The 16,188-nt window shown below is 31.7% G+C and overlaps 2 protein-coding genes across 2 annotated transcripts; both read left to right on the top strand.

The window, feature by feature from the left end:
• Positions 1 to 1,029: 1,029 nt before the first annotated feature.
• Positions 1,030 to 11,580, top strand: LOC111717820 (nascent polypeptide-associated complex subunit alpha, muscle-specific form). Its single transcript, XM_023493267.1, has 14 exons — positions 1,030 to 1,204; positions 1,975 to 2,113; positions 2,789 to 2,866; positions 4,336 to 4,518; positions 5,389 to 5,447; positions 5,786 to 6,088; positions 6,456 to 6,771; positions 8,026 to 8,134; positions 8,629 to 8,752; positions 9,307 to 9,386; positions 10,062 to 10,142; positions 10,456 to 10,584; positions 10,809 to 10,899; positions 11,470 to 11,580. The coding sequence occupies exons 2-14, from the start codon at positions 1,978 to 1,980 to the stop codon at positions 11,578 to 11,580; spliced, it is 1,800 nt and encodes a 599-aa protein (XP_023349035.1). The 5' UTR covers positions 1,030 to 1,204; positions 1,975 to 1,977.
• On the top strand, positions 11,447 to 14,464 carry LOC111717821 (nucleolar protein 58). The gene is made up of 4 exons (XM_023493268.1): positions 11,447 to 11,572; positions 12,121 to 12,479; positions 13,115 to 13,446; positions 13,670 to 14,464. Exons 2-3 carry the CDS (start codon positions 12,351 to 12,353, stop codon positions 13,325 to 13,327), a joined length of 342 nt encoding a protein of 113 aa, XP_023349036.1. The 5' UTR covers positions 11,447 to 11,572; positions 12,121 to 12,350; the 3' UTR covers positions 13,328 to 13,446; positions 13,670 to 14,464.
• The last annotated feature ends 1,724 nt before the right edge of the window (positions 14,465 to 16,188 follow it).

Here is a 16,188-nt window from a genome sequence, read left to right as displayed (position 1 = left end):
TAAATAAATTATATTCTGATTCACAACAATATCCTTCAAAGCTTTTCTTTTTACTGATCAAGTATTGCATTAAATATACATGTTTCCCATTTTGAAAACTGATTATTTTTATTTGTGGTTTCTCTACAAAAGTGCATGTCTTTCTCCAGAAACGATGGAGAAATGAAGGTTTCAAAGGTGCATCGGACATGCCACTCTATAAATGGAGGGTCACTTGAAATTACGCATTTATTCCATTTAAATATAATTACATCGTATAGAAAAATACTTTAAAATCTCACTTTTGCCCTTAACTAAAAAGTTTCATTGAAAAATTGCTTTAATTAATACTGCCTTCAGTGTAAATATATTTGATATCATCATAATACATATATGTAGCGATCCTATAGAAATATAGATATTTTCTAAGAAACGTTTCCATTTCTAGTTTTCATCCCTTGAAGCTTACACTTTACAGTATTGAGAAGGATAGTCGACTCTGATGAGTCCATCTTAAGAAAATTACATAAATAATTTATTAACACTTGGGAAGTGTGTACTAAAAAGGTATTAATATTTTCTCTAAAAGGGGTTTTTAACAATAGTGCCAAGGGGGGACACAACCATTTTTTATTGCGCGCTGACGCGGGGCCGGGGGGGGGGGGGTCCAGAAACCGTCCTCTATAGGAGAATAGGACAGACCGTTGTGCAAATTCTGTTATGGGATTTATATTTCAATCCTTTACGGTCGTGTATGCTTTAAAAACGGAAGAAAAGCCCGACAATTTTGAAATTTTATTGTGAGAGAATGGAATTAAGGTTTTTTAACAATATTTGAAAAAATGTTTAAATGATAAGTTTACAAATTTTCTGATTTCTTATAGAGAAGACGACGTTCCATGAGAAAGCTCGGAAAGTTGTGCTGCCGGTGTATTCACTAACCCCATCTAGCGGACACTATCTGCACCTTGTAATGGCGACTAAAGGGTGAAGTGAACAGTGAACATTGTGGAACAAGTGCATTCTTTATGTTCTTTCAAATTTTAAATAGTTGAAGACCTGTTTATTTCAGAATAATGAAGAAATACTGAAACATAATTCTCTGCATTTATTGGAGAATCAACAGAAATTGTTGTGAAGCAAATCTGTGAAATCAAAACAATTTATAAACGCATTGTTAAATTGTTTTCTTGGGGTTTCTACGAATGCGAACACATCCTGAAAGGTAATTACTGAGAAAATTTTAAAGAAAAGAAAAAAGCATGGCGTAGATTTAACAAATATTTTCGGCGATTGTTTTAGCAGAGTCGACCGTATGGGTCGGCATTTTTAAGATGTGGGCCACCTCTCTAGGAAATTACCTAATTTTTTTTAACAAAGCTCAGTTGTCAAAAAAATTTTCTTCTTTACTTTTTGCTTATTTTTACAGCTATTTTATGCTAAAACTTGATAAATCATTTAGAATTCAGGAAATTTTTATAATCTCTCTTTTATTTTAACAGTTAAGATTTGGGGTTTGAGTTTTGTTTTTTTGGTTGATATTTTGCCCCTTGGATCCGGATCTTAAGCACTGTCCCATTTCATATTGAAATTTTCTGAGTTGTCCCGATAAATCGCAATTTAGAGCTATATCCGAAATGATGTGGGACAGATTGTCCCACATCATTTCTTTTACGTTCAGTAATTTTTAGTTTCTCGGACTTCTGTTCTAACCTGTGTAATGCTTTATATCAAATAGTAAAATCACTTAATTAAAATACCTTTAATTTTCTAACAGTAAAATACTAAGCAAAGTATCGCATTTTGAACCAAATATAGAATTGAATGATAAAATCATAGTTCCCATTATCTTGAACATGTATTCTCTTTTGTGACCTTAGTCCCTCTGTCCCCTACAAATTGTTCTGGGACAGAGGGACTAGATACCTTTGATCTTGAATTAAGTTTCCTCGCTTGTTAACCGCCTCCGAATAGTAAAAAAAATATTATATTTAGAATATGGAAACCCACGATCAGCCAACTGCTAACGGTACTCCTTCTACCGCCAGCACTGTCCCGCCTACCCCTGCCCCGCCTGCTAATGATACCGCCGCTCCGACGGTAGTCTCCGCCACACCCAACGGAATAGGACCAGGTATAGAAATAATTCCCCCTTATTTCAAGTCTTAAAGGGACTGTACGAGTAAGATTAGTGACCCTTTTGCGAAGAGGGCAGTGCCCTATTTTCAAAGTACCTTAGAAACTTTTTTCTGATCAATAATAGGCAAGATTTAGCCAATTTCCCAGGTTTAAAAGTGCATGATAATTCCAATTTGTATGTACTGTAGGAAATAGAAACCTCCATTTGAAAACAATCGGTTTCTCAAACTCATTAACTTATAAACATTGATATATAATTCCTTCTTGATAAGACAAAGCTTTAAAGGATACTATTGTGAATCGGGCATTGCCGTCTGTGCATAGAGTGTCACTTGAAATCACACTTGTAGTNCAATAAAGTGCTTAACTGGTACTTTACAAAGCAATAATGAATCCCAAAGCAATAAAAAGTAAAAAATGGCATTAAAAAAAATATCAATTGAGAAGCAATCAATCGTACTCTTGCCCTATGATTTTTGTTATAATTTTGCATCCAAGGGCGGGGAATATTATGCTCAGATTTAAGTAAATTAGTCCTTCAAATTAAACAGGTTTCATCATTACGGAAAATTTTACCTATTTCTTTTTAATCAATGCATTCATCATGAAATTCTATTTTAAAGGATTTAAAGATTATTTTGGAATTTGTTACAACATAGTTTCATTTTAGCTGGTGACCTGAAAGCAGCTGAACAGAAGCCGGTCAACCCTTTGAGGTTGGCCAGACCACTAGAGAAATCTCAACCAGGTAGATAGATAGATCAAATTAAGATAAGATTTTAAGGTTATAAACAACGGATCTTGTGGAGAAGCGTTTTAAGAGAATAAAAAACGCTTTGAAGTACATTTTAAAGTTTCAGTTGTGTAGAGATAAGAGAGAAAAAATATTACGCAATGTTTACATGCACAATACGCAAAAATATATATTTTATTAACGTTTAAATTTCTGAACAGTAAGTTAATTTTAACAAAGTAATATCGTCTACAATTTAATTACGTAACATTGTCTACAATTTAACTAAATAATATCGTCTACAATTTAACAAAGTAATATCGTCTACAATTTAACAAAGTAATATCGTCTACAATTTAACTAAGCAACATCGTCTACAATTTAACTAAGCAACATCGTCTACAATTCAACCAAGTAATATCGTCTACAATTTAACTACGTAACATCGTCTACAATTTAACTAAACAATATCGTCTACAATTTAACAAAGTAATATCGTCTACAATTTAACAAAGTAATATCGTCTACAATTTAACTAAGCAACNTTGTCTCAGTCAGTCTGAATATACCCTGGACGTTATTTAATAAAATATATATCCCCTGGATGTTAATTAATAAATATATAAATACCCTGCACGTTTGTTAATAAATATATATCCCCTGGACGTTAATTAATAAAATATAATTTCCCTGGACGTTAATTCCTGAAATGTAAATACTCTGGACGTAAATTAATAAAATATATTCCCCTGAAGGTTAATTGATAGAATATATATCTCTAGGACGTTAGTTAATAAATATAAATTTCCATGACGTTAATTTCAAGGGAAAGAGACTCTGGACGTTAATTAATAATTTATAGATCCCCTGAACGTTAATAAATAAATTATATATCCCCTATAAAACATGTATCCTCTGGACGTTAGTTCCTGAAATGTATATACTCTGGACGTCAATTAATAAAATATATGTCCCCTGTACGTTAATTAATAAATATATATCCCCGGCAGGTAAATTGAAAGATTTATATAATCTGGACGTTAATTAATAAATATATATCCCCGGCTGGTTAATTGATAAAATATTTGTAATCTGGACGTTAATTATTAAGATATAAATCCCCTGCACGTTTATTCAAGAGAAAGAGACTTGGAGAGAGAATAGATAACTATTTAAAAAAAATATATTTTTATAATTTGACAATTAAAATATTAAGAATCTAAAAACTATGTTATAATAATAATTTCAAAAAAAATTCTTTCATGTCAAGTGTCAAGCTAAAGTTTTCTGGGTTTTATTCACTGAATAGTTTTTAGAAAACATGTTTATTATGTTAATTTGTTTTTTTTAAATCCCATACAATCAATGATAAATAACTTTTAAATTATATATATACCCCTGTTTAGAGAAAACACATCGGGTCCATTTTGTTTGAATTTATTATTAACATTTTGTACCCCCGTAAATTGTAGATTAATTTTCAGGTTTGATCCGAACCACTATCCCTCCGACCCGACCTATGCCTCTACCTACCGTCTCTCCTCTCTGCCCCCCTGGCTCCAAAGCTAAACCTGGAGCTAAACCTGATCAGGTGGAGGGAGCTAACCATCAGGCTCCAAACCATGTTACCCCGGGAGCTACTGGAGCACAGGCGCAGGAAACAAATGGTAAGATTAACTGGCTAGATGTTAAAACAAATTTTGTACAACAGTATTGTTATTATTATTACTATTAGTATTAGCATTATTTTGTTATTTTNCATTACTATCATTACTATCATTACTATCATTACTATCATTACTATCATTACTATCATTACTATCATTACTATCATTACTATCATTACTATCATTACTATCATTACTATCATTACTATCATTACTATCATTACTATCATTACTATCATTACTATCATTACTATCATTACTATCATTACTATCATTACTATCATTACTATCATTACTATCATTACTATCATTACTATCATTACTATCATTACTATCATTACTATCATTACTATCATTACTATCATTACTATCATTACTATCATTACTATCATTACTATCATTACTATCATTACTATCATTACTATCATTACTATCATTACTATCATTACTATCATTACTATCATTACTATCATTACTATCATTACTATCATTACTATCATTACTATCATTACTATCATTACTATCATTACTATCATTACTATCATTACTATCATTACTATCATTACTATCATTACTATCATTACTATCATTACTATCATTACTATCATTACTATCATTACTATCATTACTATCATTACTATCATTACTATCATTACTATCATTACTATCATTACTATCATTACTATCATTACTATCATTACTATCATTACTATCATTACTATCATTACTATCATTACTATCATTACTATCATTACTATCATTACTATCATTACTATCATTACTATCATTACTATCATTACTATCATTACTATCATTACTATCATTATTATTATTATTATTGTTTTAATTAAGAATACAATTATTATTTAGCTAAAGATGAAATACCTATATCTCAACCCTTGAAGCCTACAATTCAATCAGATCTAAAGGTATAACTAAAAAATATTTTCATTTTAAAAAAAATTTTAACACCATATTCCGCCATAACATTTCTCCACAGTTTTTAATGAGTTTCTTAAAAACAAATTTTAAAGTTTATTTCTTCACTCGAAAATATGAAATAAAATTAAGAAAAACACTATCTATCAAAAATTTTTCTCTAAGCTCTCTAAAACGATATAGTAATTATTAAACATAGATTATTGCATTCCTAGAATTTTTTTGATAATAGATCATAGCAGCAAATTTTAATTAAAAGTACTGTTTATTAAACAATGATTTTTTGTTGTTGTTAATTAAGAGGAAACAATCATTTAATATTGTCCAGGAGATCAAAGTAGCAGCTCCCGCCCCAGCAGCTACTCCTGCAGCTGCTGCTTCCACAACAACAGCTGCTCCCACAGCATCAGTTGCTTCTCCATCAACAGCTACTCCCATCACTACAGCTGCTCCCATCACTACAGCGGCTCCCATCACTACAGCTTCTCCTTCTGCTGCTGCTTCTTCTGACAAACCTACCAGTGCAGCAGCTCCCAAGAGTACGCCCCCTGCACCTGCAGTTCCTACAGCTCCTACGGAAGGAGTTGATGATCTGAACAATGAACCTCCTGCAAGACCCATAATCCCCAAGGTATTTATTCAGATCACCTGCACCTCCCAGCCCCCCTCCCTCCCCTCCTAAATAGTAAAATATTAGCTAAAGTGCCCAGGTTTATATTATTATCCATAGTCGTATTTAATTCCGCCGTTTTCCCGCGCTTGGTATATACTATATAATCATGAGTTTAGCTGAAGTGCCCGGCGTTGCCTGAAATAATATTTCCAAAAAAATGAACCTATGTCTCTCTGGGGTTACCAATTGGTTCCGTAAAAAATGGTTAGCCAATCAGTCGTTTGGTCAGCGACAAGCTTGATTTGATTTGATAACAAACATTTATATATATTATCCATCTGACCGAAGAAAAAAAAGTTTTTCATCTTTTTTTATTTTTTTTCAGAGCGTTGAACCAACGACTAAAACTCCTCCTGCTCCGACTAAAAAAGACGCAACACCAGTCCCTAAACCCGGTTCTCCTGTCCCTAAAGCCCCTACAGTAGCTCCTAAAGCTGCACTGGAGGTCAAATCAAGCTCTCCTGCTCCTCCGAAGAAATCCAGTTCTCCTGTACCTCCGAAAAAGTGTAGTTCTCCCGTGCCTCCGAAAAATAGTAGTTCTCCTGTACCCCCGAAGAAAAATCTTGAAAAACTTGAGAAGTCTAAGTCTGAAATAGAAATGCAAGAAGCTGCTACGCCCCCAGTTCAGAACAAAAAACCAGGTTTTCATTTAATTTTTCCATCCAATTTTTAGCATTTTAGGAGACATTTTCGACCCTTCTCCCCCGTCAATTTTCATATGTCATATGTCAATCTTTTTTATGTTACTTTATGACAAATATATTGTCAAGTACAATAAATGGAAACTTAGAATTTGTACAGTCTAGTACAGCTGTATTCTTACGTCACACCTGTCAACTAAGTTTTGTCTCGGACAAAATTAATAATAGTGATAATTTTAAAATAAAGTGCTTTACTAACAGTGAAATAAGTACAATTTATGTGTTCTTTACTTTCTGTCTGTACACTTTTTTATTCAATATTGGAAACAAGTTAACTTAAGTGAGAAAATTTCCTTGTTATATTTGACACTTGTGACGTCGTGTATAATTAATTGGTCCATTTCTTTGTTGCCACCTATCGTACTTGATAATCTATTTTCTTTTTGATATTTCTAAACAAAGAAAAGATTTGCTTTTTGATACTTCTATACAAAGAAATGATTTGCTTGATGATATTTCTATACAAAGAAAGGATTTTCTTAAAGATATTTCTATACAAAGAAAGGATTTTCTATATATTTCTATACAAAGAAAGGATTGTCTTAATGATATTTCTAAACAAAGAAAGGATTTTATATATGATATTTCTATACAAAGAAAGGATTTTCTTAATGATATTTCTATACAAAGAAAGGATTTTCTTTATGATATTTCTATACAAAGAAAGGATTTGCTTCATGATATTTCTTTACAAAGAAAGAATTTGCTTTATGATATTTCTATACAATGAAATGGATTTTCTTAATGATATTTCTAAACAAAGAAAGGATTTTATATATGATATTTCTATACAAAGAAAGGATTTTCTTAATGATATTTCTATACAAAGAAAGGATTTGCTTAATGATATTTCTATACAAAGAAAGGATTTTCTATATGATATTTCTATACAACGAAAGGATTTTCTTTATGATATTTCTATACAAAGAAAGGATTTGCTTTATGATATTTCTATACAAAGAAAGGATTTGCTTTATGATATTTCTATACAAAGAAAGAATTTGCTTAATGATATTTCTATACAAAGAAATGGATTTGCTTTATTATATTTCTATACAAATAAAGGATTTTCTTTATGATATTTCTATACAAAGAAAGGATTTGCTTTATGATATTTCTATACAAAGAAAGGATTTGCTCCATGATATTTCTATACAAAGAAAGGACTTTAAACCAATTTTCTAATCCTTTCAGGTCCCCGATCCCCAGCGAAGCCCAAAATCCCAGTTGCAGAAAAAACTCCGCGGCAAAAGCGCAAAATTGAGAAAGCTCAGGAAGAACCTGTTCCAGAAGAGGAAAAAAGGTTTGTGACTCATTTTCTTTTGCAACTTTTTGGTTAAGTTTGTTAAGTTTGGACTTATCTATTACAAAATTGATAGTTTGGGATTACGTTTTTGTTTGATAATTTTTTTTCTGAATAAAATATTTTTTTATTGATTGATCAATTAAGTAATTGATTGATTGATTGAATGATCGATTGGTTAATCCATGGATTATAATTCTTAAGTTTATTTATTATTTTTTTATATGATTTTAACTGATTGACTTTTAATTAACTTTTTTTAGTTAATTATGTTATTTATTGTTAATTTAATTATTAATTGTTCAATTGAGAGATCTATTGTTTGATTGATTGATAAGTATTTGTTTAATTGAGTGATTAATTGTTAAGTTGAGTAATAAAATGTTTGATTGATTGATTGAGGGTTTTGTTATCAATCAATAAACATGACATATTGATTGATTGATTTATTTGATTGATTGATTTATGGATTGATTTATTGATTGATTGATTAGATCGAGTAAGCGTGCACGTGTGCCGACTGTTATTTATGAGAGCCAGGACCCTGAAATGGATCAGATCATGAAGACGATCAAGAAGCAGGAGGAGGAGGAGAAGAAGGGAGATACACCAGTCAAGGTGAGAAAAATAAGACTGTTCATTAGTATAGTTTACTTATTCCAGCGTTTTAAATATGTCGGTGACAGGACCGTATTTAATGAATTAAAGGTAGGTCGCTAAACCACCTACTGTTCGTTCAAATTCAAATCACCGATTCCTAGTTAAAGATTTAGGAAGGATATGTATCGGTGATCATAGTAGGTAGCTCATAGACCCCTCAAATTCACTAAATTCGATCCAGGGATGTAGATTTAGTACCTTAGAAACCTTCGGCTGAACACAGCTGATAATTATCCTTGTTTTCCTCTCTAACAAATTTAAAATTTACCATTGTTGTTTTTCTTGAAAAGTGACGTGTATATTTCATAATCAGAGACAAAGAAAGAAAATGATACTTTTTCTGAAGGAAAAATGAGGATTTCTCCTCCATTTTGCGCAGATAAAGGTTTAAATGGCCTAATTAAGAGGTCACCTGTTACTACGGGAGAAACTTAAATAACTTGAACATCTAAGAAAGTCAATTTCATTTTTTAATTCAGTTAAAAGTTTTTAAAATTATATCATTTTCTCAGAAAGAGAGAGTGCCCGCTGAGAAGAAGAAAGTTGAAAAAGAGACTCCCAAGAAGAAATCAAAGGATCCAGTTTTTTTCAAGTAATTTACTTTCGCTTAAATCTACAGTCTTTGTAGCCTATGTCCGTTTAGAATGCACCGGAGCCTCGGGTACGAAAATATAAAATGAGCTTTTTATAGTTGAGTTGAGATTTTCAAATTTCTTTTCAAATAGAAGAGAATCAAGAAACCCAGTGTAAAAGTTACCTTGTGAATATTTATTTAACAGATGATTTATAAACTTGGAGAAAGAGACATGAACACAAGTTAGAAGGGAGAAACTAACCTTGAAAGATAAGGCTCATTATTAAAAGGATAGTGGCTACACTTTTGGCGTTTATAAAACTTATTTACAGTTCTTTAAAAACTTTTAAAAATTCATAAAATTAAACTCAAGTTTGAGATTATAAAACAGGCCTTTAAAATGGTTTACATTAAAATCTTAGAACAATCAGAAAATTCGTCTACATTGTATTGATACTATTGCCCACCGCTGTACGTAAAACATTACAGGGTTTCCCAATAAACATGGAGTTCAGTGCCTACTTTATCGACGTGATGTTCTAATTGTATTTTGGGAACAGATTTTTTCATCGTATTTTGAACTTAATTTTTAAATGTACATAAAATTTTTTAATTCGGCCACACTTACAAACTTTACGTAAAGATTATAAAATATATTTGAACAAATGTTAAGACTTGTTATTTTTTGTTTAGGGATGAATATTTAGCTGTGAGAAACCCTGATGATGGTTTCTATATTTGCAAAGCATTGCAAAATATCTTCATTGGCTCTAGGTAAGGGGTAGTATTACTGGGGGGGGGGGGGTATTTTGCCCCCTGTGCCTCCCCCCCCCCCTAAAGTTCTTCAACTTCAATAACTTAAGAAGCATTAAAGAATTTATCAAACTGCATGGCAATACAAAAATAAAATTAATTTTTATTTTGGTCCAACGGATTGATTAAATGTTTCACCAATTAAAATTTTAAAGAATTCATGCAAATGAATTCGAACACTTTCTAATATCTTTATTTATGCATCTGTTGGTGTAAACCTTTGATGTTCCAACAATTTATTAAGCAGAATTGATTAGATGTTGAATTTGTTTAGGAATATCAAGATACAGTGGTTAAGTAACGAGCCCCATATTATCCCCGCCAAGGATAACCCCCAGGGAGATATTTATGCACCAGATTTCAACGACAAAACAGGTCAGTTGTGTTTAAAGGGACTGTCAACGTAATTTCAAGTGAAAATTCTAAAAAGAGAGTGCGATTAATGATTTAAGATAATACCAATAATAATGATGATACTGATGATATGAATGATAATAGTTACTGTAACGATGATAATGATGATGAAAATGATAATGATGTTAATGATGTTAATGATGATAATGATCAAAATGATCAAAATGATTATAATGATTATAATGATCATAATGATCATAATTATCATAACAGGATGATAACGATGGTAATGGTGGTAATGAATATGATGGTTATGATGGTTATGATGGTAATGATGGTAATGACTGTAATGATGGTTATGACGGTTATAATGATAATAATGATAATAATGGTAAAAGTGATAAAAATAATAATAATGATAATGATGATAATAATGATAATAATGATAATAATGATAATAATTTTAGTGTAAGGAGGGGATATTAATTGTTTATATAAAAAATATTATATCAATCAATCAACATATGGGATTGTTGAGATCTTGCTTTACACTTGTTTTAACTGTTTTTGTGTGATGTATTGGATGGAATTATATGGAACCCTGTTTAAATTTGCTTATTTAAATAATTCGATATCAGGCTTTACCCAATTTCATTTTTCGCGAACATTCACTTTAATGGGGAAATAACTAGTTTCACAGCAGGGGAATACTGCCATTTGAATTCTCAATTTTTCAGTTTAAGCTTATCTTTTTAAATTTCGGTGATGGCCCAATCCTATGTAGAGTAAAAAGTTAGTTCCACATTTTATTGAAAATATATTTCGGTCTGGGTTGACCCTCGTCAATCGTCAGTTCTTGAGATTGTTTCAGCAATGATGATTAAAAACAAAACTTAACTTCGACAATCACAATTATAAAAATTTGCTGATTTAGGAGGAGAAGGAGAGGATCAATAAGATCTTACAGAGAGCCAGGGATAAGGCTGCAGGGAAACTTGATGTGGATTCTTTACTCACAGAGGATAATCCAGATGGATGTAAGTAGACTATAATCATCCAACTTTCTCAATTATTTAAAAAATCTATAAATTACCAGTGCTTAGGATTCGGATCTGCAAAAATATGCGAATCCATTGAGAAAATTATAAACCAAAACCAAAAATATTGCTCTCAAAACACAAATCAAAATTTTTGACAAATCATGTTTTGACAAAATTTTCCAAATTTCTGAAAGGTTAACTAAGTTTTAGCAAAAAAAAAATTAGAACATTCTTCTATCGTCTAAAAAATTTGTGAATCTTGAAGAAATGTTGAGGACGTTTTTCCCAGTGCGGATCCAGGATCCGGATCTCAAGAACTGAGAATTGCAATATGATCACATAATTTGTGCGTATAGTGTACAGTGTACACGGATTAATGTAGTTGTATTGCGTACTATTCCGTAATTTATTTCGTAATTATTGCATAAACAATAAAACAGGTATTGTGACATATTTGTTACTATGTCAATACATGGTAACACTTAAGAAAGTGTTGGTTGTACATTTCATCAATTCCATGTTTAACAAATATATTTAATTTTCAGTGGACATATCCCTCTACCAGGGTGAGGACCAACTGGACGAGATTGAACGACGACGAAAACGAGAAGAGAAGAAAAAATCCGGGAAAAACGAAGATGACAGTGACGAGGAAAAGCCAGCTAAGAAGGAGGTCAGGATAAAGGTGAAACCTCCGAAGAAGCCCGTGGTTACCGAGGAACGGGTTGGAAGAAAGGTGGAGAAGAGGAAATCTGCGGAAAAGGCCCAGGACGCTATGGGCGCATTCGAATTCGATGAGGACACTGATGACGAAGATGAAGTGAAACAGAAACCTAAAAAACGAAAATCTGCTGAAACAAAGAAACAAAAAGAAGGAAAATTAGACAAGGAACCAGTACAAAAGGTAGAAATTTCAAAAATTTTGCGTTGATTTCATGCATAATGAATAATGATCTATCTTGTCAATGACGAAATTTGTTTTTTAAAAACTCAGATTTATATTGAAAGTTTTGCGTACAGTAGTAATTGATCAACACCTATTTATTTTCCCTCATTTTGTTTTTCCGTGTGTAGAGAGAAGGGTTAGGTAATTTATCCTGGAAAATAGTTTTTAAATCCTTGGCAGGGGGTGTCAAATTTTTTTTCTGAAGAATGTGGGGGGGGGGGAAGTAGAATTGGACTTCAAGGGGCAATTTCAACCTTTTTAATACTTTTCCTCGCCTTAAACATTATGGCAGCGGCCAATCTGTGTTAGTCGCGAATGCCGTAATAAATTATAAGACAGAGAGAAAGCCAGTTCTAGCCGCGGCGCTCGGCCTCCTAGTCTGTCCTAGCCGTGGCCCTTGGCCTCCTAGCCTGTCCTAACCGCAGCGCGTGACCCAGAAAGTTTCTAACCCTAACCTAACCCTAAAATATTAACTAATATCTCTCTTCTTATAATTAATTGCGGCCAATCGAGTAACAGAGTTTGGCCGCTGCCAAAAATTATATATTTTCCCCCAATTAAGGACGGAATTTTTAAAATTATATTTTTTAAAGGAGAAAAAAGAAGAATTGTCAACTTCTGAAAGAGCTCTGTTGAAAGCTCAAGCAGAGGAAGAAAAGGAGAAAAAGAAGGAGAAGGAGCCGACGAAGGAGACTAAGGAGAAGGAGAAGGAGGAGACTAATGTTGACAAATCTGTCCCTGCTCCTGATGCTGAAAAGGACACGGAGGAGGACTCATCGAAGCGGAAACCCCGGTCCAGAAAATAAATTAAATTCTGATTTTTTTATTTGATCAAATATCGATTGATTTATTTTTCTTTTTAACCGCCCCAAAAGTCGTTCTCTCTCTTTAATTTTCTCTGGCGATAAAATTTTATCCTATAGTGGTAAGCGATTATACCAATACAGCAAGGACGACTTTTTTTAATTTTGATTTTAACAAGCTTTTTTCAAATCGCAAGTTAAGTTTTTTAATTGACAGATGCTCTTGACTTTTATGTTTGTGAATCCAATATCCATGCTTTGTAACAGCTTAATCTATATTTAAATTAAAATCGAAACTCGTCTTGATTGTATTGATATAATCGCCTACCACTGTGAAACCAAAAGCAAATTCCCCAATTTTACCCTTAACAACACAACCACGCTTTAAACCGTAAAAATTACAACACTTCATTTTTAATTAATATTTCAACTGTGGTGGGATTTTAAAAAAAAAAATTGAGAAAAATTTTGAATCCCTTTTCTTTTCTCGACTATTTTGGAGAAAACATTCATGATGATGCAACACCAAGTTTGTGACTTGTGTTTAGAGCAAAGTAGTAATCATTTCACCTTTATTCAACTTTTTGTTATTTTGTGATATAGTGTAATTATTATTACTATTATTTGTATTATTATTATTATCATTGTTAATATTTTATACTTCCTACAGTTTTGTACTACAGTTGGGTCTTTCTGCCCCGTCACTATTGTTACTAAGTTTTTTTTAATTGAAAACGTTTAAGATAAATATAAGTTCCCTTGAAGTATCTTCTAGGAGAAAAAGAAACAGAAGGACTCTCTTACAGAACTCTAGCCGCGTTTTTTATCAAGTATTTTTACGAATGGTGTTTGAAGGACTTCTGTAGTTGTTTTCCCGGAAAAATCGAATTAAATGAAATAAAGGTTTCGAAATTAAAATTCGTTACTTGTTTCTTCTACCTAATTGTATTTTCGTGAACTCTTCCTTTATATATGTGCATTTTGCGGTGTATGTCTAAATGAAATAATGATTTCTATTATCAGAGGAACCTACTGTTCTTTTATGTACACTGTACAGTACATTTTTTCCTTTATGTACAGTTTATAAGTAGCATGTTCGTATTTATATGTTAATTTGCCAATAAAAGATTGTAAACCTGACTTTTTTAAGTTTTCTCTATAATTCTAATGTTTAATTAGGTCACTAGTGTAGATATATATAGCTACATCGTTTTGAGATAATTTTTTGTACTTTTAAGGTTTTTCTTACTTTTTGGAGATATTTACAATTAATTTATCCCAACGAAAACTAGGATGGCCATTTTAGGTATTAATGTCTGGTATTCAAAAGTTGTGAATCAAAAATATCCTGGAAACTTAAGTTTAAAATGAATTACTATGGTTTTGTGTCATCAATGCTGGATTAGTAAATTCGTGGAACAATCTAAGAGAAATCTTGGATGAACGATGGTTGGGAGACCTAAGCCCAAAGTTTCCAGAAGAAATTCTGCGCCTATACATTTTTCGAAATGTGTACTAATAACATATATCCTTTTCCATAATTACATACTGGACAAGTTTGTGTATATTACATTTTGAAAAATTTCAACTCTGACAAAAGATTTTACCAAAAATCGTTTTTGTTTTCCGTTTTGAAATATACGGGTTGTATTAAAAGCAAGCTTGTCGAGAATACAATTTTGAAAAGTGATAAAGAACTCACATTTTTATGAAGCACTTAAAACCTCAAATAAAAAAAACTTCAATGTCTGAAAACGGATTCATAAGGAGGCCCATGCGAGAGATATTTTAGATAGAAATATAAATAGAGCTTAATAGAGTTTATTGGTTAGAATTTTAGGAACAAAGGTAACTAAAGAAGCCTGCCATGGTATTTTCTGAATTATAATTCCATACTGTAACCCTGCCGAATGTTTTTATATCTATTTTGCTTGTCTGTTCGTCTGTTAGCTATCAACCTTAATAAAGGTTACCCATCCCGAATGTTTTTATATCTATATATATATATATATAATATAATATATATATATATAACATAATATATGAATAAAATGTTATAAGAAGATTGTTGCGTTTCAACTGATATATATATATACATATATTTTGCTTGTCTGTTCCCCTGTTTGCTATCAACCTTAAAAAATGTTACCCAACCCGAATGTTTTTATATTTATATATATATATATATATATTGCCTGCCTGTTAACAAAAGTCAAAACGACTGAAATGATCGGGGCCAAATTTTTCTCGTCACTTGGCGTGATCGAAAGGACCCAAATTGAAGTTTAAAAGTTTTGCTTTAAAAAACATGAATTAATTAAAAATCAACCAATGTAAACAGAAAAATCTTTGAGTACTAAATAAAATTGTTGACTTGAAAATGAACCGTTAATTGACAGGAAAGGGGGCGAAATTTTCTAAAGCAAGCTCAAGTCACTTTTGAAGAGAAACCCCGAATGAATATATTCACTTAGTTTTCAAACAGAAAAACTTTTTTCTGATTATCTAATTTATACTTTAACTTAAAGACAGAAAATGAGAAGGTACACAACGGTATTGATACAAAACGTCCAATAACAAAATGTTATATTATGTTGGGTTATAGGCTAAGACAATTTCCGGGCCGAGCGAAACTGCCATTGAATGAAAAAAGTTCACTAAAGAAGGAAAGCATGAAAATTAATAATAGCTGACAATGGATTAAAAAGATGTTTGTGATAAGTTTAAAATTAATTTTATTTCCTCTTTTATAGATATTGCATCAAGTGTGGCGGAAGACGATCTGAGGAGAGAAGCCGGATACTCAGACGCGGCAAGATGAACTCTATTTTCTGCCACGTCACCTTGATATATTTTGATCTCCT

Source organism: Eurytemora carolleeae, unplaced genomic scaffold (assembly GCF_000591075.1).
Source record: "Eurytemora carolleeae unplaced genomic scaffold, Eaff_2.0 scaffold2428, whole genome shotgun sequence".
In the NCBI taxonomy this organism is placed as follows: Eukaryota; Metazoa; Arthropoda; class Copepoda; order Calanoida; family Temoridae; genus Eurytemora; species Eurytemora carolleeae.
The sequence above is the reverse complement of the archived record's forward strand: the minus strand, read 5'-3'. Positions and strand labels throughout refer to the sequence as shown.

Excerpts from the sequence above, each read along its gene's own strand:
- LOC111717821 (XM_023493268.1), top strand. The coding sequence starts at position 12,351 with ATGGGCGCATTCGAATTCGATGAGGACACTGATGACGAAGATGAAGTG. Across the intron at positions 12,480-13,114 it reads ACAAGGAACCAGTACAAAAG|GAGAAAAAAGAAGAATTGTC; the intron begins GTAGAAATTTCA and ends TATTTTTTAAAG.
- LOC111717820 (XM_023493267.1), top strand. The coding sequence starts at position 1,978 with ATGGAAACCCACGATCAGCCAACTGCTAACGGTACTCCTTCTACCGCC. Across the intron at positions 6,772-8,025 it reads AGTTCAGAACAAAAAACCAG|GTCCCCGATCCCCAGCGAAG; the intron begins GTTTTCATTTAA and ends TAATCCTTTCAG. Across the intron at positions 10,143-10,455 it reads AATATCTTCATTGGCTCTAG|GAATATCAAGATACAGTGGT; the intron begins GTAAGGGGTAGT and ends GAATTTGTTTAG.